This window comes from Zeus faber (assembly GCF_960531495.2).
Source record: "Zeus faber genome assembly, chromosome: 1".
In the NCBI taxonomy this organism is placed as follows: domain Eukaryota; kingdom Metazoa; phylum Chordata; class Actinopteri; order Zeiformes; family Zeidae; genus Zeus; species Zeus faber.
Window position 1 is genome coordinate 44,158,242 of NC_137193.1, and position 24,074 is coordinate 44,182,315.

At 40.8% G+C, this 24,074-nt stretch overlaps 2 protein-coding genes across 4 annotated transcripts; both read left to right on the forward strand.

Moving 5' to 3' along the window:
* Positions 1-2,829: 2,829 nt before the first annotated feature.
* On the forward strand, positions 2,830-8,514 carry rx1 (retinal homeobox gene 1; the record flags this gene model as incomplete). The annotated part of the gene is made up of 3 exons (XM_080014436.1): positions 2,830-3,133; positions 6,242-6,495; positions 8,011-8,514. 3 exons carry the CDS (start codon positions 2,830-2,832, stop codon positions 8,512-8,514), a joined length of 1,062 nt encoding a protein of 353 aa, XP_079870562.1.
* Positions 8,515-15,863: 7,349 nt separating this feature from the next.
* Positions 15,864-23,524, forward strand: LOC307242704 (fizzy-related protein homolog). Of its 3 annotated transcripts, none has more exons than XM_080017251.1 (14): positions 15,864-15,997; positions 16,772-16,885; positions 19,154-19,282; positions 19,470-19,533; positions 19,966-20,096; positions 20,376-20,458; positions 20,904-21,087; positions 21,244-21,309; positions 21,416-21,518; positions 21,611-21,795; positions 21,971-22,204; positions 22,344-22,448; positions 22,610-22,702; positions 22,800-23,524. In XM_080017251.1, the coding sequence occupies exons 2-14, from the start codon at positions 16,817-16,819 to the stop codon at positions 22,839-22,841; spliced, it is 1,488 nt and encodes a 495-aa protein (XP_079873377.1). In that variant the 5' UTR covers positions 15,864-15,997; positions 16,772-16,816; the 3' UTR covers positions 22,842-23,524. The 3 variants fall into 3 exon arrangements, with proteins under 3 accessions (XP_079873377.1, XP_079873376.1, XP_079873378.1); XM_080017250.1 differs by having other exon boundaries at positions 15,870-15,997; positions 16,769-16,885; XM_080017252.1 differs by having other exon boundaries at positions 15,870-15,997; positions 16,769-16,885; positions 19,969-20,096.
* The last annotated feature ends 550 nt before the right edge of the window (positions 23,525-24,074 follow it).

Here is a 24,074-nt window from a genome sequence, read left to right on the forward strand (position 1 = left end):
ATTACACCTATTAACACTCATCCTAATGGAGGTGATTGTTTTGCTCTCACTTGGAAGCGATCACAGGCTGGGCTTTCGCAGGTATGGTCGGGTTAAAAGCTGATACTGTACTTGTGGACCAAATTTGTGACAAGAGTTTAGACACAAAAGTATTTTCTTGGGACTGTACGGCGTGAGGTGCTATTCAACAAAACATGTTTTTGTTTTGCGTCATTACGGCTCATAGTGTTCAAGGTCAAGAAAGTATGCTTCACCTCATGTAGTCATAGCATAATTTGAATTGCTTGTCCAAGATATCCAAAATTATTTTGAAATATGTTGATAAAATCTTAAAATATGTTAAAAAAAAAAAAGTAAAATATAGAGAAAATCTATGTTTGTTTAATACATACTGTACATATAAGACATTACATATCAATATATGGAGAACAATGTACATACTGGATCTTTCATACATTTTTTAGAAGCCCCTTGATAATAGGAAATTAAGAAATGATGTGAAACTATACGTCCTGCCTTCTATTGCAATCCGTGTGTGCCATTGGATCGCAAATGATTTATCTTTTCTGCAGTCGCAACTTTTCACATTATTTTCTTCCACTTTATCTATAGGTTTCTATTGAGGTCACAGGAAATCTCCTGAGCATCACTGGAGACACGGCTGATCTTTGTGACGTTCACCTTACTAAGCTCTGGTGAACCTCCGATTCCTAACTGATAACACACTCTTGACCTGCCCTGCCCTGCCCTGCCCTGCCCTGCCCTGCCCTGCACCGGAACAGTTTTCCACAGATCAGTATTAGAAACATCCTGCTTACATCTGTCTGGTCAAATCGGACTATTTATTTTCCATTTATTATTATTTTAATGACGTATTTGTTAGCCCAATACTAAATCCTAGTTGGGCCAAATACATGACGACACATTGCACTTAAGATAATAAGCAGCCAACTTACTTCTGTTGTAAAACTCCAAGTACTGGTTATACTGGAGAACTTTAGGTATGAATATTTATTCTTTGTTATTTATTCTTAACAAACACATTTGTGAGGATGCTGTTAAGATATTTGGGCCTCTGTAATTCTTAAGAAATGTGTCTAATTTTGCACAGTGCCACTGGCCTCTCTAAACAGGGAATAATCTGTGAGATTATGAGGGAAAGTTCCAGTACTTGCACTTCAGATGAACCATTAGCGAAGTGCAAACTAACTGCAATTTTTCAATTTTTATTTTCTGCTGCATCCAATGGTAACACATGTGTGCTATCTCTCTTTTATCATGTAGTCCCCGACAGGAATAATAGGGGGATTAGTGACAACTTGCAGCGGCTTATTTTGTCTTTAAAACTATAAATTTATAAAAGAAAGTCCTGTCGGAGCTTCATTAGCCCTGGCCTCCTACTGTGGGGGTGAATGGAAATGACATTTAAAACAATTACTTGACCAGAAAACAACTGCCAATCATTCTTAAAGGGGAAGGATTCCAATTAATAAACCTCTCCTAATCCCCTCGTTTTACTCCCATTCCCTCCAGCCCCCCCTCCATCCCTCTCTCTCCCTCTCTCTCTCTCTCTCTCTCTCGCTCTTTCTGTCCTAGTCACTCTCTCTCTCCTACTACACTCTATGTCGGAGTGGTGTGTGTGTGTGTGTGTGTGTGTGTGTGAGTGAACTTAACTCTAAAAAAACCCATTTCTTGTAAGTGATCGGGTGTCACTTCTCCAACCCCTTGGTCAAGGTGTATCTGCCGAAATAGTTTGTTTTAATTGAGGAATGGTTGAGAGGGATGCGAGGTGAGCGGGCTGTGCTGTGCAGAGTGTGCACGCAGTGGATCGGGGCGTGTGTGTGAGTGGCCGTAGGGCGAGTTGCTGAGAGGAACAGGTGGAATACTCGCATCAGCGACTTGGAACAGCTCAACGCACTCGTTTCACAGAGGTAGGCTCCGTGCACGTACTTTCTCAATACTTTTTTCTTACCATTTCTACAAACAAAAAAAAGTTAGGATTTCCAAATGTGACTTCTTGTTGTGTTGGCTACCAAAATGGTGCGTTCAAATGGAGATAAACTTTTTTTTTTTTTTTGCTTCGTTATATGAGATGGATTCTCTGTTAAATGAAACATTGTGCTTATTGTTGAGGATATAAATAACAAACCCAGGAGAGAAAGCTGCTGCTACTCGTCAGTGACTTCTGATATGTTATTCATTGAGCTGTTTTTAAATTCTCACTGTAGGCTATATTTAACAGCAGTAGGTCATTTTAAATATACTTAAAAGTATTTGGTACAGTTCACAGAGAAAGTGTGCCTTCAAACACAACTGCATGTCTGTGTTTTTATGGACCTGTGATTAGTTAATGAAATATACTAATAATATCTATCATTAATCTGTTTTAATATAAAGTGGGTCTGTATTGTAATATGGTAGTATATTTCTCGAAAATGTCAATGTAACTTGAAATCTGTTCCCTCACTCTACAAATTATATAGCTGCCGTTAAGTTAACTATTGATTTTTGGTTTGTCATAATGAAGATATCTAATGTCATGCATTCTGCATTGTCGATAATAATCTTTTAATAATACATTTTAAAAAACATTTTAGAAGAAGTACAGAGATGCAAGACTACAGAGACATTGATAGTTATGAGAATTATGGAAAGAGATAATAATGCGTAGTATTTTGTTTTATATACGACTAAATATATAATCAAAATACTACTAACAATTTATACTGTATATACTGAACACATATATATATATAAACAACCTCCTCTTGTACCCCTCTTGGCCTCCTCTCCCTGCCTGCAGGACAGAGTCAGAGCCCAGCAGCTTGGATGCATTTATCACTAGATACCATGAGCCTGGTGGATGAAAGCTGCCTTTCGCCCAGCAACTTCCATGAGATGGGGAAAGGTGGAGGGGCAGCTGTGGGGGGCCGTGTCCACAGCATCGACGTCATTCTGGGATTCAGCAAGGACCAGGACCCCTTGCTCAGCCCGACGGGGGCCCTGGGCCCTCACAAGCTGGGTGTGGAGGGCCTCATGGAGCCCGGGAAGCACCAGGATCCCTCAACGAACCACGGCTACGGAGGCCACCTCTCCTCCCTAAGAGACGGCACGGAGCAGCAGTCCTACCACGGTAAGGCGCTGTCGGCCGGGACGGTGGTCATTCCCAAATATAACAGGGCGTTGATTTTGCAGAGTGTGTCCTTATTCCAGATATCGATGTGCGTATAGGGCTGTGTGAAGAAGCCGAAAGCTTCTCAAAGAGTTGGACGCTGTAGTAGAGAAGAGAATCTGTTGGCCGTTTCCTATGGAGTCAAAAGACAAAGACATGCGCTTGCATTGGAATCAATTATTATTTTAATTATTAATTCCGATTCTTTTCTTTGGGTTTTGTCATGGAGTGGCCAAGAGATTCTCTTCTCTTTCTTCATATTGGCTATGGCTATGTAAGATACAAGATAATAAGTGGGAAAAAAAGTCAAAAAATTGCCCTTTAAAAAAGATATGTTCTTGATTGTTGTAATTTCAGCCATGGTTTGATAAACGGATGGAGTGAATCACTGGAATCTAATTTTAAGAACTCAACAAAACATGACATCATCTTACATGCTGACACTGTTGCCTCACAGTAAGAAGTTCCTGGGTTCGAATCCCGGCCGTCGCAGGTTCTTTCTGTGTGGAGTTTGCATGTTCTCCCGTGTTTGTGTAGGTTTCCTCCCGCATCAAAACGACATGTATGTTCGGGTTAATGCTCCTGTCGATGCTCAGACACTGGCAAAAGAGCGGGAGTTGGTCCCTGGGCGCTATACTGTGGCGGTCCTCAAATGCATAGCACAGAGTTTGTTGTATTGTACTTGTACAATGGAGATAAAGAGGTATTCTATTCTATAAATATCAGTAGAAGGCAGATTTCAAAGGCATGTTAGATGCTGTTGCCATGGAAAGCTTTATTTACTAGTATTCTGTGAATTATGTGGCCAGAGACTGAGGAAAAAAAATTAAAGACGAAGAGGTTGTAGTGGGTTTATGCCCCCAATCCCATCTCCTTGTGGAATTTCCCCTAATCTTCTGTGCGGATTAGATTTTACAATAATTCATTCTGGTGTTATTATTTACCATTCTGTCTCAGAATCAAATTTATCATCTTTAATCTGTGGCTATTTTCACATGCAGTGTTTGGCAGGTGGTTTGTAGGGAAAACACAGTATAAAACCTACCTTTCTTTTTTCTCTACTTTGGCCGGAGATAAGCAGATTGAGGTTGTTCTTAACAAAGTGATTATAATACAAAACCATAAGTTAATAACTGGACTCAGAAGACACCCAGTTGGATGTTGCCCACTGTTCTATAAAGAATAGTGGGCTGACGGTGCTGGTAAGTTAGTTAGTTGGCCGTCTTCCTGCTGAATGAGCATAGTGTCACACGGTGTCCCTCTGTGTGGAAGTTTGGTGCTGGCTGGTAAACAGTGGGCTGCCTTGAGACGGCTGGTTGTGATGGGCTGACAGACCCAGAGCTGGTCACTGAACCAAGCCTGACCTCTGCCTTTGTCCGAGCCTAGGCTTTGTCATTGTAGCTTAATGAGTGATAGATAAATGGAACCCCACCCCCCCACCCCAAAATCCCGTTTTGACCCCACCTCTGCTCCTGTTTGGTGACTGAGAGACCAGCTCCCCTTTCTCTCCATGTAGACACTCATACCCTTAAGACGCTCATATGCACAGTTTGGAAGCTTCACTGAGTAAGAATGGAAATATGTAAATTGAGCCAAAGAGTAAAACTGGGCGATGAAGAAAACGTATTATATTGTGATATTTTTTGCATTTTTCTAATATTTGCAATATTTTCATTTTCAAATCTATACTACTCTCTTGAAGAAATTGTCCCCCCCCACCCCAAAAATATTATATTCCTATTTCACGTTTGTTAAAAATGCTTCATTATACGATTGTCATATTCAATTCTGAGATTACTTGGATAAATAAAGGAAAATAATAATATTTTTCTGACTATACTATTGTTAATATAATAGTTAATCTATTTTGAAATTCATACCAGTATATTTTCACAAATTATATGTTGATGGATCTCTAGCTACTAAAACTGAATTTGTCATACTTTTGCATCCACACAGTTAATGTACTGTACTCTCAGAAATGACCAAAAAATGTAAATATGAAGAACCTTGTAAAGGGAAATTTACAATAAAACACTGTCATTATTTTAATTACAAGATCAGTAATGAATTATGTTACATTGGTGTATAGTCCTGATTTATCTAACCCATAAAAACAAGCCCCAAAATAAATGTATTTATTCCTGGCCAGATTTGTGCAACATAATATTTGCAAATACCTTTAATGTTATTTTTTATCTTACTTCAATACCTAATAGCTGCAGTTTTTCAAAATGGCTGCAATGCAAAATGTTTGTTGCTCCTGACAATGCAGCGGTCATAGGTCAGAAGTTCATTCTCCTGGCAGAGGTAAATCCGAGCAGTTGCTTGGAGAGGGCAACTAAGCACGTAAATTAATTCAATTACTTTGGCCGGGGCAAATTTAACTGACACTCTGGCAGTGCTGAGGACTTGTTTATTCCTATGTTGAACTGCATTTCTTTGATAGTGGAGGCGCTGGGGGTGAGTGGTATATTTCTTTGCTTGTTTAGACTAGGTAGACCAGTTGTGTTTGTTTGCCCCCTGAGATTACAGGCTGGAATCCTGCAAGTTAAACCTCACATGCCACAAGAGGGCAAATAATGACAGAAAAGTAGTAGTAGTAGTACATTTACATTACAAATACAGTCATTTTGCTTCCAAATTCAGCATATAATAAAAAAAAAAAGTGATGTAAGTCATAGATTTTACTGTAAAAGATTTCCAGATATTAAGGGAAGGTTTGATTCTAAGACAGGCAATGAAAACGCCATTTTAAAATCCGATTAGGAGTGTTTTTCAAGTTTTCACAGCACTCTCTGCTTCACTGACCTACAGTAGCCTATTGTTACAGGTGTCAAACTAATGTGTGCTGTACTGGAAACATCTCGTTCTGGACTCTGGATTAACGTTTTACTGAATTAATCTTTACTATCCACTGGTTTTATTAGATTTTCATTGCTCGACTAACACAACATTTTCCTGCAGATTAATCGTAGAAGTGAAAACATTTAAGTAGTAAAAAAAATTATAAAGTCACATCAGGAGAGCTCATCTCTTTCTCTCCTCCTTCCTTCTCTGCTCTTCCAGACACGGGCCTGTTCACCAACAAATGTGATGGAGAACTGAACGAATTGAGGAAAAGCATAGAGAGCGACGACGGCAAGTCTCCGGAGCCGTGCAAGGAAGATCAGCCCAAGAAGAAGCACAGACGCAACCGCACCACCTTCACAACCTACCAGCTGCACGAGCTGGAGCGTGCCTTCGAGAAGTCCCACTACCCTGACGTGTACAGCCGCGAGGAGCTGGCCATGAAGGTCAACCTCCCAGAGGTCCGAGTTCAGGTACGATGACACCCGAGCACTGGAACCAATTCACTCTTCATTCCGTTGGCAAATCGTCCCTAGAAGCACCCACCTCTGGTTATTGGATCAAGTATATAGATGATATACACTCACAAATGAAGTCGAACCAATTCTGCATGGTCAGAAGAAAAAAAAGCATAAAAAACAGTGAGCCAGACAATTAACTTAGACAGAAAATAAAGCTAATTTGGCGTCTAAAAAACAGTTACACTCCAGGCATCTCCCTTATGCTGCATCCAGATGGAACATGGTGGACAGGAGACGGCATAACAGCACTTTCTGAACGATATGTTGCTATGATGATGGTGACTCCAATAAAATAAATTAAACTAAATTATTCTGTTTCTATTATTATATATAGAAATTTTAGTAATGCATGTAGCTATAAAAATGCAGCTTACTGTTAATATTTCATTGCAAACTTAACTGAATGTTAAATTCCCTCCAAAACGTATTGTTATTCATAGTTGGTTAGCTTTACACACGTCGGCTCGAAAGCGTCATATTCATCTCCAAGCAGGTTTGACAATGGATTATTTTGCATTATGGATATATTTATTATTATTGTTACGCGGCTTTCGAGAAGGAGAACATCTATAGAGATGTTTCCTGATAGTGATTAGTGACCTGTTAACTGAGTGATCAACGGCTGATCACCTGGTTTCCACAGGCAAGAGAAGCCCTTCTTTATTAATAATTATTCATATTGAATTATATTATTATATATAATATGAGTGCATTAGAGGGACAGCTCAGGTTGGACAGTTTGGTGGAAAAGTGAGAGAGGCCAGATTGAGGTGGTTTGGACACGTGTGTAGGAGAGATGAGAGTTACATTGGGAGAAGGATGCTGAGGATGGAGCTGCCAGGCAAGAGGAAAAGAGGAAAGCCAAAGAGAAGCTTTATGGATGTGGTGAGGGAGGACATGCAGGCGGTTGGTGTAAGGGAGGAAGATGCGCAGAACAGAAGGTATTAGAGGCAGATGATCCGCTGTGGCAACCCCTAACGGGAGCAGCCCAAAGCAGAGGAAGAGTTTTATTATTATACAAGTAATAACCTGGAGCGGCAACTTTATCATCGGATCCCAACCGTGCAACGTGAGACCATCCATGTCCAAATCCATCATCTGCTTCCTCGCTACAAGCACCACACAGCCTCCATGTAATTAATAAATATAAAAACGCTTATATCAATCCACGGTTTTTATTGAAGCCATTGAATTGCGATATTCCGGAGAAAAGTCAGTCACTGCAGTGCAAATCCCTGGCAGCCGCAGAAGACATGCGCTGTAGAGCCGGCTCCTGGCTTTCTCCGCCTCCGTAAGGTAGCTACGTCACATCCGGCTGTGATTCCGTCTTGGAGGATGGCAAAGAGTTAAAATGTTTTAACTTTGTCGTTGCCGGTGTTCTTTGCCGGGATGCCGTCATGCTGTTGTCCACTAACATGACGTCTTGTTTGCCATTTGTCAATAACTATCAACTGTTTTCTACTTAAGGTGTGGTTCCAGAACCGTAGAGCTAAATGGCGTCGTCAGGAGAAGATGGATGCCAGCACCATGAAGCTCCATGATTCGCCGATGCTCTCCTTTAATCGCCCTCCACCCGTGCACACCAACGTGGGTCCTATGAGCAACTCCCTTCCCTTGGACCCCTGGTTGACCTCTCCTCTGTCCAGCGCTACACCGGTCCACAGCATCCCGGGCTTTATGGGTCCAACCCAGGGTCTCCAGCCGGGCTACCCTGGCCACGGCTTCCTCAACTCCTCTCCTCATCCTCCTCACCCTCATCCTCACCCTCATCCTCATCCTCACCAGCATCCTCATCCTTCCATGGGCCAGGGGATGCAGAGTATGGCCCCCCCTCCGTACCAGTGTCCAGCTCCCTTCTCTGATAAATACCCTCTGGAGGACGTGGATCAGCGCAGTTCCAGTATCGCAGCACTGAGGATGAAAGCCAAGGAGCACATCCAGTCAATGGACAAGACCTGGCAACCCATGTGACTAGCAAACCTGGCAACCTATGCAATTGACAATAGGAAAGGGAGACAATGAAATCTGTTTCTTCAGTCCTCTTTGTTTGACAGGATCTCTGACAGTATGAACTGCATGATAAAAGCAAGATTGCAAAGATGTGTCTCTGACCCACAGTCAAAAACAAAGAAAATGAAACTGGATTTATGATTTCCACACGATCCACACGATACGGAGCAATATTTTTTTTATGTTTTTCCTAACTCAAAGGCAGCAAGTGGATCTGAATTTTTCTGCATTGTTGAATATAAAACCACTAAATACCAGACTTCCATATTCCCTGTCTCCATGGCGTGTCATGTCTTGTTTCGGGATTTGTTGAAATTGTCATACTTCTCACTGTCACTCAGATCAAGACCTGGAGCTTTGAACGAGGCGACACAAACTATGGTTTTTGTCACTGACAAGTGATTTCCCAGGGCTCATTTGTAACAACATTTCCTTTTGAATGTGTTTCCTTTGTTTTTGAAGGCATTTTTCCATAAGCACAAATCCACAGTACTTTGATCTCTTCTGGGATCGGCATGGTCCCGAATGCTTTTACATTGGAAACCGAAGGCAAAGATTTAAATTTGATACATTGTGTAATGCTATGAAATCGTATCTTCCCTATATTGTGATTTTTCTTTTCCTCTCCTTTCTTGTTTGTGCCTCAGACATTTTCTTAGTTGCAATCAAAATGATCACTAGTGACGATAAATCTCCTGCTTTGGAAACACTTTTTTTCTTCCACTGGTTTCGATGACGAGCAAAAAACAAAACATTCTCCTGTGTTTTACATTCCAATTTTCTTTAGTTTGTTTAAACTAATTAATCCAATTGTGTCATTTTCACGGTGGGGTCAGCTAATCAGTAGCAAAAACGAATTTGTCAATGAAGGCCCGTCCTATTTGCTTGTGAGAGCAGACGTTTGAATGTTGAGGTATGCAGACCTGGCTGTGTCTCTGAATGTGACAGCAATGCAATCTCACCCTTTTTTTGATATGTTTTATACGTTTTTGATATAATGTGAGGTTACAATCCCCTTCTAAAGTCAGGTAGCCAATTTTTTACCCACTGAAGAATATTGAATATTTTGCTCGGATGCCCTGGCCTGACTGTAGTAAGATGAAGGGAGTTCACTCTGAAATGCATCTCAAGCGTTCATATCTTTCAAGTTAAGGTACCAATCCTAAAAAACTGAGGCGAGGAGATGTCATTCCTTCTGCTGATTTGAAAAATCTTCCGTTATTGATTTGTCCTTATCTGCGAGATATCAGTGGAAAGAGGCTGTTGGACATAACGCACCCTTTTAGTAAGTAACGACTCACAGGAAGGTGACGGCGGCTGCTAAGAGGACCAGGGCTCGATATACCAAAAACACCCATGTGCAAAGATAATTAGTTCTGAACAATGAATTATATTTTGTGTTAATAATTGTTGCAACAGCGAGTCCACACTAGAACATAGAAGAGGTATGGCATTGCAATACAGAGGCGTGACCTCTGTGGTGAGAAAGAAAGGAAGATTGGACAAATAAAGATAGAAAGAAAGAAAGAGAGTAACCATTTCTTGCTTGGCTGGCTTTTGGAGGGGAAGGCCTGTTGGCAGCTCGGTGTTGGGTGGCTGCGTGTACGTGCAGGGCAGCAGAAAGAACCCTATGTGATGTGTCACCCCACATAGTTTGTTCTTTGTTCGGCACAATTGATCCAAGCCCATCCTCTTTGTTTGAGATTCAAGGGGGGGGAAACGGTTGCAGGCTCCACTAAATAGGTCCTTGTAGCCATTTTGTCGTGGAAGTTTTTCCCCCTTCTGTGTCGAAACAAGAAAAAACACGGATTGTCGCTGCGAGGGTCATTAGTTGAATAATGTTGGTCATTTAGGTTCTGTTATGGAGTTGTAACTATTAAGTTGTAATTATTACTCCTAGAGTAGCACAGAGTCAAGTAACCTTACGTGTATGATTTAATGTGAGGCGTAGAAATATCAGGATTTTATTTTGAAATTGAGACATTCTAATGAGTGCATCGGCTGATGGATTGGAATTTGAGGGATGAAAGTCTTCATTGAAAAAGTGCAATTGAAAGAAAGATATTTTGCCACAATGCTCTTTTATAACAAAAAGGTTGGATCTTAACTATGGGTAATTAGATACGTGTCTACAACAAAACACGCTTCACAATAAAAGCAGCAACGCATAACAGCACATCCCTTTGGTTCAATGTCAGCTCCACTGTTAGAACCTTTCGAGGAAAAACAAGCAGATGTTTCATATTTATGTGCTTAGTTAGTGATGTTTAGAAACCCCTATACCAGGGCCTTGCATCCTTTAGAACAAAGGATGGTTTGCTCTTACAAAAAAACTGCGTCTTTAGAACAGTTTTTAAATGTGATTTTGGACCAAGAATAAGCCAAAGGTTAGGTAATGTAAATAATGCACTAGGTGTTTCAGAAATGTTTTATGTGGAAATGAACAGGATATGTTTCCTGTATAGCCATTTTGTTTGTATATGTTTTAGTTTTTTTTTTTTGTTGTTTTTTTTTGTTTTTTTTTGATCTTCTTTAATGTTCATGTCCATTTTCTGGAGAAAAAAAAATTAATTCCTTCTGAAAATAAATGTAGTTTAATAGAATATTTGTCCCCTTTTTTCCAATGCATGTACTGTATATGTGTTGGCTGGTTCACCTGTTCCTACATAATTATTCTGCCTGAAAGCCCTCGAAAAGTATCCCGAGGTTACCACAGGGTAATTATTATCATCTGACATACTGTATATGGGGCCTGGGCATTAATTCTGTCTGTTCCCCCCAATAATAGCACTATGGCTCTCAATGGCCTTCCTATGAAGAGTCTTTCTCTCTTTCCACCCCCCCTGTCCTTTCCCCCTGTTCCTCGGCTGGTGGCAGGGTGCCAGCCTGTTAGAAAGATGAGACTCCAATCAATCAGGGCTTTTCGGGGGGGAGAGGGACGGGGGTCCGACCAAAGGGCCCGGCTCCCTAATTGCCCCCAAGCAGGCAGGCATGGCCGCTGCAGCACATGTTCACAGAAGGGCCACTATGGCCGTTCTAGCTGCTCTCCTCAGCGTGTGAACCACTTTCTTTAGACAGATGGAGCCTGGACAGACCTCGCGACAGAGGCCATATGGAAATCAGGGACATTTTTTTACATATTAGGTGAATTGAGGACCTACAGTACTGCGCCAACTGGTACTGTTGTGTGCTATGCATGACGACAATTTTAAATTATGCACATTCTTTAGATCCGTACAGAAAATTAAGCTGTTTTTAAAAAATCCAAGGCCATTACTCTTCCGACTAGGATTCACCTGTTGTTCAGCAAGCAATTTTCTTTTGGATAATACCAGTGAGAGTAAGGCCAAAATACGATGAAGTTTTAATGGCAAAAGTAAGAAAAGATAAAAGGAGAAAGAGATTTTCCAGAGGAGGGCAGAGTGGGAGGGAGGAAACGCAGACATGACGCAGATTAAGAATGAGTGTGGGAGAGATAGAACGGGAGACAAACAGAGGATGATAGAGGAGTAAGAGAGGAAACGGAGAAGTGGGAAGGGAAGAGAGAGAGGAAGGGGCAGAGGGGGGTGGGATGGCTGCTCATCGGAGTTAATGATGTGAAAAATCCCCCAATTAGAGCGTTTTCCTGGTTTGCAGGATGAGTTCAGAGCCGGGTTCTCTGACAGCGCAGGGATTAGCGGCGGGCTCGGCCTCGCTGGCCGGGGAGACACTCGCCATCGACTGGACAGCTTGGCACGGCTCTACCGGCGCTGGGATGGGGACGAGGGCCACAGTCAGGGGCCTGGGTAGGCATGCGTTGAGCCGCAGTGAGGTGCACAAAGAAAAGCATGGGGAAAAGAGCAGCAGAGCGGCGGGGGGAAAAGCTCTGCTCCACTGTGCGAAACCTCCTGTTGTTTTTATTTGAATCGAAGCCAAACTACAGTACACTCCAACAGCCACATGCTTGTAAGGTAGTCTCTGGCTGCTGTCCTACTTAAACCTGTCTACGGGTGTCCAATCGAACGTGTTTGTTGCTGCACATTTAGTGTTAGTAGCAGCAAATATTCAGGTAAAAATGCAAGTGTCTGAGAGGCTCTGAGAGTCATTAGTACATCTGTTCATCAGGACGCCGTCCTGCCCCCTGCTAGTATCCTCTTTGCAGTCTGAGCTCAACATTGTTCCTGCTCAGTGTTGCTGATTGAAGGATAATTTCTCCCAAAGCATTACATATGTGCTTTCCCAAAAAAACAATCCTAATCTAATTTGGACATCTGGATTGTTGAGAAAATCAATTTTTGTCCACATGCTTCTTGGCCTGGAACAACAAACGCTCAGGGTCTGAATATTAGAGCCCCTGGTAAGACACAGGAACACGGTGCTTAATCCCACCGCTCCGGCTGGATGGAGATTTAAGCTGGACATCGCTGTCTCTACGTACAATAAAGAGATTAGCATTGAAACACACCAATGGCTTTTTGCCTTTACTCAGGAATTCACTGCGACACAGAAATGTAATGAATCCAATTGGCAAAAGTGTACGCAATGTATGACTAAAACAACAAGAATTAAAAGTTAAACCAGTTAATAAATGACACAAATGACTTTGTTTGAGACTGATATCCACAGCCTGGCTTAAGCTTCAATATAATACAACAACTTAATCGACTATTTCATATTTGGAGTGGAGCAGAGGTCAGAGGTCACACTCCCTCACAGCGAACACGTCAGACTCGCTGAAACGCTGCAGTTTGCTGACTGACGTAGCTGTCAAAAGAATTAGGCAGAGACAAATTAATGAAGGGAACCCTAATTCGACACAACTCCACAGCAATTGTCGTTTTTTTAAGAACAATTAAGTTCGTAACAACTAATTGATTAATTGTGTAATCTATTATTTCACTCCTATACCCAGCGAGATCTGAGAGGGCTGGAGGCAGGAGTTAACAGTCTTATTGGAAAGACGCGTTCCTTGTTGGAGATAATAAGGGAAAGGAGCGGAATTAATGGGGTTTGATTACGAGAGCTTTTCAATGGGACACAGCTTTTTCGCATGACATAATTGGAGGTCGGGTGGGGGGGGGGGGGGGGGGGGGCAGGGGATTTGCTTGCTGGCGCCAGTTTTATGTGTATGTGTGAGTATGTGAGACAGAGAGAGAGAGAGAGAGAGAGAGAGAGAGAGAGAGAGCGAGCGAGCGAGAAAGAGAGAAATATAGAAAGAGAGAGCGAGAGAGAGAGAGAGAGGGTGGGGGTGAGAGGCAAGGTGAGAACATTAAATGAGAAGAGATGTTTCTTTCCATCTTCTCGCCACAGAATTGTGTGAACTGGTGTGGTAAACATGTACAAGTGGGTTGAACAGAAAATTAACTGTTCAAACAAAGAGTGATAGTGCCCTGTTAGATGTGGGATTACTCCCGAGCTTTTCAGACTCCATGCTAATTTGTTTTCAAATAATCATGACAATAACAATAGGCAATAAAGTAATTATATATTGCATATTGTTGACAATAATAACAATACCTTTTATATATTATTATGATTATGATTATGATTATGATTATTATATATTTTATATCACTGAAAGAAACTGAGAGGATGAGAGGAAATGTTATAACATTTACACCACACGTAAGCCTATTGCCTTTATCTATTCCATTTTATTTTATTTTATTCTATATATTTTTATTTTATTCTATAAGTATTCAACTTACTGTATTACGTTTTAGGATAAGTTAGTTTGTCTAGTAGAAAGAAATTTTCTTAGGTAGCTACTGTGTTCAGTCTCGGACATAATGTAATCATCGGGTGCGTTGCATTACATTTCACTGCATATATGTATGAAAGTATGTATATGTATGTGACGAATATTCCTCTTGAATCTTGACTCTTGAAACCACATCCTCTCTGGTTCACACAGGTATGCCCAAGCAGTTTTTCATACTGCACACGCACGCGCACAAATTGAATGTATAATCTTGTTACATGGTAATCTAAAATGGAAAGTAAATAAAAAAAAATCCCCAAATATATCCAAAATGTCATGGGGGAGCACGGTCTCCACTGATTAGATTATCACACATTTCATCACATCTTTCACGCCATGCCTCAGGCTGGACAGGTTTAATGTTCTCCTGTCCAATTTGGAGTTGACCATATCATTTTATTGAACACTCAGACAGGGTGTATATAATATATTTGACTGAAGAGGTTGTCCCTCAGCAAGCTGCTTCTCCTAGTACTCACAGTACCTAGAGCAAGGCACTAGGTACTGTGAGGTTCATATAGAACCTGGCCTAGAAAAACATGTCCCTTCAAGACAAACACAGGGTGTACATTTCATTAAATATAAAACAAGTTACATCCATGAATAGCTTTCATTACAAACATCGTTTTAAAAATGTATAATTTTTATTTGTTTGTTTTCTTGTTTTTTTTTTGGTCTTTTATCAATCACTAAGTAACTTGAAATGGACCAAATTGTATTAGTAGGCTTATTCTATGTTATGTTTCAAAACAAATACTGCGTACATAAGAAATGAAACCAAAGCATGTTTTGTCACAAAGGGAAGCCGATTGTGCAGATCCACCGGGTTTTGAGTCTAAAATCAAAACCATTGCGCCATCTATGTTTGGTGTCTAGCAATAACAGGAAGTACCCGTCGAAACTCAGTTTAAACTTCCACGTAATACTGAAAATGTGGAGTTATCTCTGCGTGCGATTGCTGCTTTTGTATTTATATTGTTTGTATTACTGTAGATAATGTGCGCACACGGTTGATTCTGTGGTGATGATTCAGTGGGACTCTGGCTTGTAATTTTTTCTATGCGCAAAATGATGCGTGTTTATTACCACTTTATGTTGATCAACAACATAATGTGCTAATAAACACGCATTCTCTGAGCGCACTCAACAGTAATAAAAAACACATATTATTATTTAATATTTGCAACTATATATATATATAAATATAATATTATAAATTACATTGATAATGAAAACAATGATGTACTCACAAGGCGTGTATGCTTTGGAAATGATCTTAACACAGTGGTAAAATGTGTTATCAGCTCCAAGTGATACATGCGCTATTTGATTTCCCAAATGATTTCCTTTTGCGTATGATTCCAAAACAAAGCACCTGAGCGAGCGGTCGTTCGACCTCGGCTTTACGAGCAGCGCTGAACGCAGCGCCAGTCAGTCCCCTTGGCAACCAATGTGGCATTTCCGTGTTTTGATTTGAATGTTGACGTCAGCCGCGTTTCAAAAACTCCCACAATGCAATGTCGTCTTAACTACTTAGCCTAGCCCGGACCCCCCCCCCCCCCTGCCTACAGTGCAACAGCGATATAACGCGTCGGAATAATTTGTCTTTCTTCACATTTCTATCTGATATCGCCGCCGATAATATTGCGTGTTTTATGGTGTGCGAGCTTCGCTGCGTTGTGTTCGTGGACCGGCTCGTTTGTGGTATGTAAGCTGTAGTTAGCGAACATGATTCCGCTGCGTAAGCTAGCAAGGCATTAGCTATGACTATCTGTATGCCGTCCACGGCACCGTGTTTATGGCGTTCCATCAATAGGTCTCTGCTGGTGTCTCGTCTTCTTATACATCGTTTTTACTGTTATCTGCACGTTTTATCAGTTGTATTTGTATTATACAGGTTTTATTTCGTACATTCAAGATCAAGAGGTTTATTTGTCACACACAGTGCATAGACATACGTTCATACATATGCAGTGAAATGTCTTAATGTCTTTTTTTATATGCATGGAATCTTGCGCAATTTCCTATTTTTGACAGCGTGAATTGCTGATGCAGAAGTTGAGTGTTTGTTTTTTTTGTTAAATTTATTGCATATCGCCATTTTTTAAAAATTCTTATTACTTGATTATTATTGTCTATTATTGATGTGAGCTGGTGTAACGCCTTCCGAGGTTGAATAAAGTACATATCTGTCTTCAACACATACATTCAAACACACATACATGTCACATATGTTACAGTGATCACATCGATACTAGTGCATATATTTTAAGACACTTGGTAGAGTTGAATTTAAGGTTTCATAACATACTACATGACATTATGTCATTTAGCAGGCGCTTTTGTCCAAAGCGACTTACAATAAGTACATTAGTCACAGTATCAAACCAACTGTAGAGGTACGGAGAGTTTTCTTATCAGATGGAAATGTCTACCTCTGACTACAAGAAACATGACATTGTTACTTGTGTTCAGCAGCTATCCACCATCTCAGCCTGTGGCTGTGGCATCAACACATCAGGAATGGATCCAGAATATGAACGCCGCCTCCTCAGACAGATCAACATTCAGAATGACAACTCTAGTCCATTTGTGAGTTATTGTTTTCTGCCATTCTCTGATGTTTCTGGTTCTTGCTGTTGGCCACTAGGGTGTTGCAGTGTTGTTCATTTTTTTCGTCACTCTCATGCTCAGCGAGTTGATAATTTACACGAGCAGACTTGCATATACGCTCACATCATTGTTTCCCATACATTGATTTATTTGTGGCGGCCCACGACAATATCAACATTGACCAAGACATATTGATTAAAATTTTTCTTTTTTACTATTTAAAATGGGTAAAATTGTATTCCACTGTAGAGCTGCGTGCAGGCATTGATTTGCTCAGCCCCATACTCTCTCTCTCTCTCTCTCTCTCTCTGTTTGTCTCTTTCTTTCTCTCCATCTCTTTCTCTCTGAATCAAAATGAAAGGGGTGCCGTTCTCCATATTACAAGTCAGTGTACAATCAAAATTAAGCTGTTATTTTAAGGTAAAAAAAGTTACGTAGTGTTACTTTAAGGAAAAATGGGGTTAGTTCATAAAAAATCTCTAAAATAGTCCCTATCTTACATTTTTTTTTAATATATATATATATAATATATATATATATTACAAGAATAAATATAGCTGTGGGCAGCAATACATGGGACCAGTTTAGTCCTGTTATGTACGTATTACAGTTTTCAGAGTTTCCATAATGCTAGGATAAAACTAGCCAAATTTTGATCTGATTTTGTCGTGGCTGACAAATTTCCAGTGCTAGGCCCGAATATGAACATCCGGAACGATGAATGAGCATCTTTACCTTAAACTTTACCTTAAACTTTAATTCACCTCACCTTATGTTGCTGCTGCATGGTAGCAGACTGACAAATGTTGTAATAATCCATCCAATGAGTAATTTCGCAATGCACCACATTCCCATGCACGTGCAAGTAACGTAAAACACTGTGTTGTAAAATATTGCCGTTAGTCGTTCTGGTAGAACACAGCGCTTTGGCAAATTACCGATTGGATGGATTATTCCAACATTTGGCCTCTGCTACCGCGCAGCGGCAACATGAGGTGAATTAAAGTTTACATCTTCAATGTGGTAACATAAATTTATACCGTGGGTACAGTATTCAAAGGAAAGGCTTACGGTTCAGAACTGTGGTTGCTTGACACCACGGTATACCTTTAAAACGGGGGTATACGGGGATGGTAGCTCAGGCGGTAGAGCTGGTGGTCTAGTGATCTACAGGTTGCTGGTTCGATCCCAGGCTCCTCCTGCTCGCATGCTGTAGTGTCCTTGAGCAAGACACTTAACCCCTAATTGCTCCTGATGGCTGCGTCCGTCGGTGATTGTACAATTGTAAGTCGCTTTGGATAAAAGCGTCTGCTAAATGAAATGTAAAAAAACGTTTTACCGTTTCATCCCTTATTACGATCATGCAGTGCTGACACAAAAGAAAGGGACGAATCCTCCAAAGGTTCTTAGTACTTCCTGCGGTGCGAAAACGTCTCCTGTTTATTGTTTTTGGGGTTTTGTGAAACGCAGCATGAGCTACAGTTTTCCGAGTTTCCGTTAAACAAAGCATTGCTTGGGTTGTCTGTGTACCCGTGGCAAACACTATGCAGTGCACAAGGTGCAAGTTGTGGGATGCTAATGAGTTCGGAGAGACGACGCTTGGACTAATATAATTTCAGATGTTGGTTTTCACTAATTTCTGCTCCAAATGTACATCGATATTGATCAAACTCGAACAACACGTCTGAAACTTTCTGGTTCTAACGAGACCTCAACCATGTCCGTGAGTACTGTGGTTGTCGTATTCCAGATACGTTTCCCTTGAAAAAACATCAAGAAGATTTAAAAAAAGATAAAAAATCAGAGAATTAACAATAGGGGTCCATCCCACAAAAAAATAGCCTCGGATCTATTCATCTGTCATTCCGATCATGCATTTAAGCCCTTGAAAATAATATAATATCGTTTAACAAAAATACAAGTACGTTTTGGGTTCCCTGAGTCCTCTGAGGGAGCGATCGGCGTGCAATTTGCACCCCTGTCTCCCTATCCTATGTAATGGAGACATTGGAGAGGGAGCGATCGCGTGTCCCATTCATCGAAATAAAGCAAGTAAAACCGTGGTGTTTTTATTTAAGATGTATTTTATTTGAAGGAATTTCCTTATTGACACAAAAACAAAAAAGTATGTTGTACAACCCCCCACCCCCCACCCCCGGTTGGCTACAACCACATATAGAATCAAATTCTGTGGGAAAAATTGCACATGCTTGTTGAACAATAGACCATAAATTTTTGTTTTTGTAGAAAATGCCCGAGATGCTGCGAAGCCTGACACCCACCAGCTCCCCGCTGTCCTCGCCCAGTAAACACGGAGACAGATTCATTCCAACCAGAGCAGGAGCAAACTGGAGTATCAACTTCCACAGGATTAATGTACGACTTCTCTCACTAACTCAACTCTCACAAACTCTGAGGCATGGGAAACATTCAAACTCATCCACATACATTACAGGGGATAATAGAATTAATATTTTGTTTGTATATTTTATTTGGTATTTAATGCCCAAATTTACCATCATCAAACTAAAAACAACACTGTGTCTCCATGAATTTAAAACAGGAAAATGAGAAGTCACCAACTCAGAACAGAAAAACAAAGGATGCCTCTTCTGATAATGGCAAAGGTGAGTAAAGGTTTTCCTATCTCCCACAAACACTTCAATACACTTCAGAACACTAACAGAAAAACCTTGTGTATGCTAAAGACTTACCCCCAAGCTGAATAACTGGCCATAATGACTTATAACAATGAAAGTATTATGTTCCCTCAATTTTAACATTAATTACATGTAAGCTGTAGTCTCTGGAGCTCCACCTCATTTCCTGTATTCTTTGTTTTATGTCTTCTTTTCTGAACTTGCTCATTGACATGCCTTTCTAAATCACAAATACTGTAAAAGTAAATACGACAATTTTTGGAGTTCTTTCATGTTAATACATTAAATTCCAAGTCTGAATACATTTGTCCTTTGTGAGTTTAATGTAATTTCCCTCTTGGTTATGGCGTACAGTATATGTGCACTGCAGTCAACCAATAGTATTTTTCCTCTGTGCAGTAGATGGACTGGCCTACTCTGCATTGCTAAAGAATGAGCTTCTTGGAGCAGGCATAGAAAAGGTTCAGGACCCCCAGACCGAGGACAGACGTCTGCAGCCCTCCACCCCTGAAAAGAAAAGTCTGTTCACTGTAAGAGCCTGCAATCATGTTCCTCTTCCATCAGAGGGGCAGATTTTTGCAATTGTTATCAATCAGATTAAGGATATTTCTTGCTGATTTTACCTTGCTGGGCCCATATAGCCAGGGAAAGTGCCCTCCAGAACTTTATTTTGTTTCGTTAAGGCGCAGCAAGCTGCTCTGCTTGGTCGGCTTCAACAAAAAGGCAGATGGCTTTTGTGTTTTGAGGCCTAGAAAACCTATTCCCTGTGATCTGGGCCTAAGTCTGTCTGTCCTATGTGGCCTTTTCAGTACTCTCCCAGTGCCAAGAGATCTTCACCGGATGACGGAAACAACATCTCTCCCTACTCTCTGTCTCCTGTCAGTAGCAAAAGGTAAAAGCCACATTTCTACATGTTTCCTTTGTGCATTCAAAGGCCACCTCAAGGTTCAAGAAGTGCTATTCCTGTACTTTTTCCCCCCATGGCACTTAACGCTGCAATACATTGATTCCACATTCAAGTCTATTTATCAAGTCTATTTGCGCTATCTAGCAAGACGGTTATCTATACTGAAAAAGTTATCTCAAAACTTTCTTTTGAGTGGTTGCTACATTCACTTTTGCTATCATTTATTGATGCTAGCTGGTTGACTTGTTGATAAGAACCTGCTTTGTTGCCGTGATGTTGCTATTATGTGATTTATTTTTGTTTATTTTTTTATTTTTTTTCCAATTACTAGCCACGACCCAATTTTCTGTCTGCAGAAAGTATTGATTCTTGCAATCTTTATTTGTATGACAAATCCCCTGGATTTACTGACGTCTGCTACTTTTTATAGTCAGAAATTGCTGCGTTCACCTAGGAAGCCAACTCGCAAAATCTCCAAGATCCCCTTCAAGGTTCTTGATGCTCCAGAGCTGCAGGATGACTTCTACCTTAATTTGGTAGATTGGTCCTCCTTAAACGTGCTTAGTGTGGGCCTGGGCACTTGTGTCTACCTCTGGAGTGCCTGCACCAGCCAGGTACTTGTGTGGTTGTGTGTGCATGTGGGTTGCAGGTTAAATTAGGGGGGTAGATTACCAGGAATCCTTTGTGTGAAAGGACAGTCAATAATTCTCATATATAATTTACTGTATCTTGTATACGTTTAATGTATTGTTTAACGTTCTCTACCCAAGGTAACAAGACTGTGCGATTTATCAGTAGAGGGAGACTCTGTTACATCGGTCGGCTGGTCAGAAAGGGTGAGTGTAACTTCTCAAACACATAAAGAACCCATCACAAAATGTGCCTGGTTTCCTTTGGATTTAATTGCTTTGTTTTTGATGAAAGTATTATCCATGACTTTAGGGTAACCTTGTAGCAGTGGGAACTCATAAAGGCTACGTACAGATCTGGGATGCTGGTGCAGGGAAAAAGCTCTTTGCCCTGGAAGGGCACACGGCAAGAGTCGGTGAGGAGGCATTATACATAATGCATCATTTCAATGGAGGGAAACAAAAGAACAAAAAAAGTCAATCAGCTTTACTCCCTGCACATCTGTAGGAGCGCTGGCGTGGAATGCAGACCAGTTGTCCTCGGGTAGCCGCGATCGAATGATTCTTCAGAGAGATGTGCGCACTCCTCCACTTCAGTCAGAGAGACGACTGCAGGGCCACAGACAGGAAGTGTGCGGCCTGAAGTGGAGCACGGACCATCAGCTGCTGGCCTCTGGAGGCAATGACAACAAGGTCAATAAAACAACATTTCAGTCAAATCCATTTGGACATAAGAAAAGCGTCGCAGCTATTCAACAATTTATGAAGGCCCAAACGTGCTTACTATTCCCTTTAATATCCCTTCACACACAATTATGTTCTTCCTTTGTGGTGGTCACATGTCTGCCTGTGTCCATTCCTATCCCAGCTTCTGGTTTGGAACCACTCTGCCCTGAACCCGGTGCAGACCTACATGGACCACCTGGCAGCGGTGAAGGCGATCGCCTGGTCCCCACACCAACACGGTCTGCTGGCCTCCGGGGGCGGCACTGCCGACCGCTGCATTCGCTTCTGGAACACCCTGACCTCACAGCCTCTGCAGTGCATGGACACGGGCTCACAGGTGTGCAACCTGGCCTGGTCAAAGCACGCCAACGAGCTGGTAAATGACCAAGCGCTGATGTGATGTTTTCTATTAATTGATTTGTTAGTGTTGGTTATAAGGATTGTTACTTAAAGGGCGTGGTATATTAATGGTTATGATGCATTTTGAGACTTTATCCATTATTATCCCTTTCCAGGTAAGCACCCACGGCTACTCCCAAAACCAGATCCTGGTGTGGAAATATCCAGCCCTCACACAGGTGGCGAAGCTCACAGGCCACTCTTATAGAGTGCTCTACCTGGTCAGTGGATTAAAAAAAAAATGTTTTGCTTTAATTTAAAAGAGAATAATTAAAAAGAATATTAATATGCTTAATCTAGTCCTCTTGGTATCCTGATTTTCTCTTTTCACTTACAATTTATCGTCTGAAGTCACTGTAAGATTTATCTCCATCTCATTTAGGCGATGTCCCCTGATGGTGAGGCGATAGTCACAGGGGCTGGAGACGAGACCCTCCGATTCTGGAATGTATTTAGTAAAACACGATCAACAAAAGTGAGTATGCTCTTAGTTTGGCAATGGTAATAAGGTAAAATCCTTGCATACCTAAAATACATACATACCTAATCAATCTGTAATCATTTCGTTTCAGGAATCTGTATCAGTTTTAAATCTCTTCACCAGGATACGGTAACGGAAAGCAAATATAAAAGACTTAACTAATGACAGTAATGAAGTCCATTCCAACATAAGCACTGGACACGCACCGTTGATATTTCGGAGAAAGTGGCAGAGAAAATGGCTACATGTCAAGTTTAATTTTTCTCTCCTTTGTTGGTTACAGTAGAAACTGCAAGAGGAAATCTGGAATTCTTTCATAATGAATGTATTTTCTTTTTTTTATTTGTTTCTGTACACCCTTTCAAATGATCTTCTGGGTTCTTCAGGTGATTTTTATTTTATTTTTTTATTTTGTGTGGGAAAAAAAGAAAAATCCTCAGCCTTACTTGCAATGCATTAAAATACTGCATTATGTTATTACTTACATATAGTGGATTTTCAACTGTGGAACCAACAATGTATTTTTTGTTATACTCAGGTCTAAGTTATTTGAACCCTTTTATAATATGATACAATAGGGAATATGTAATATCAAAATTGTTAACAATCATGGACTTCATGTTCAATATTTGCCATTACATGCCATGATTTTCCGAAGCAAATTTTCTCACTAGGGCCTTTTTGTGCATGTTTACCATAAGTGTTTGAAGAGTACACTGAGTGTATAATAGCGGAAGGATTGCCAAAGTCTAATGCTGTGCATCGAGACATCTGAATACTTGCTTTAGTGTGGTGAACAAATGAATAAAAAGGCTATGGAACTCAACTAGTGCTTGGTCCGCTGTTATGTTGATTTTCCCCAAAATATATATATATTTTTATTTTGGTAGAGGAAGCTTTGGTGACGTTCCTCCAAAGGTTTTTTATAATAAATTGAAATGGGGGCGTAAATGGTATTAATTTTATTTAATTATTTTTTGGAAGGTAGATAGATGTTGTTGCAGCAAACTATCTTTTTTTTTCATTACTTTATGTGCAAAAACAAACACTTTGTTTTTGAGGGATAGGATTCTATTTTAACAGATAGATAGATGATTATTTATTAACTTATTTTAAAATCACGAAGTGCACATTTTAGTAAAAAAGAAAATACTGAAAACCATTGGGGGCGCTGCCCGTGGTGGACCGGAAATACGTTACCGGAAATGGAGCTGAGCGGGAAGTTCGACTTGTGCGCGTCGACAATCGAGCCAAACAATTTGGTATCCAAGCTAACAGCTAGCTCCGATGTAGCTTCACCTCGGGAGGAAAGGTGAACTGAAATCTGAGCCGAACAGGTTATATTCCCCGACAGCGACGACACGAC

Bases quoted from the DNA above. Each gene is read 5' to 3' on its own strand.
- LOC307242704 (XM_080017251.1), top strand. From the start codon at position 16,817: ATGGATCCAGAATATGAACGCCGCCTCCTCAGACAGATCAACATTCAG. The intron at 21,519-21,610 runs GTGAGGAGGCAT...GCACATCTGTAG, and splicing joins AGGGCACACGGCAAGAGTCG to GAGCGCTGGCGTGGAATGCA. The intron at 22,449-22,609 runs GTCAGTGGATTA...CATCTCATTTAG, and splicing joins CTTATAGAGTGCTCTACCTG to GCGATGTCCCCTGATGGTGA.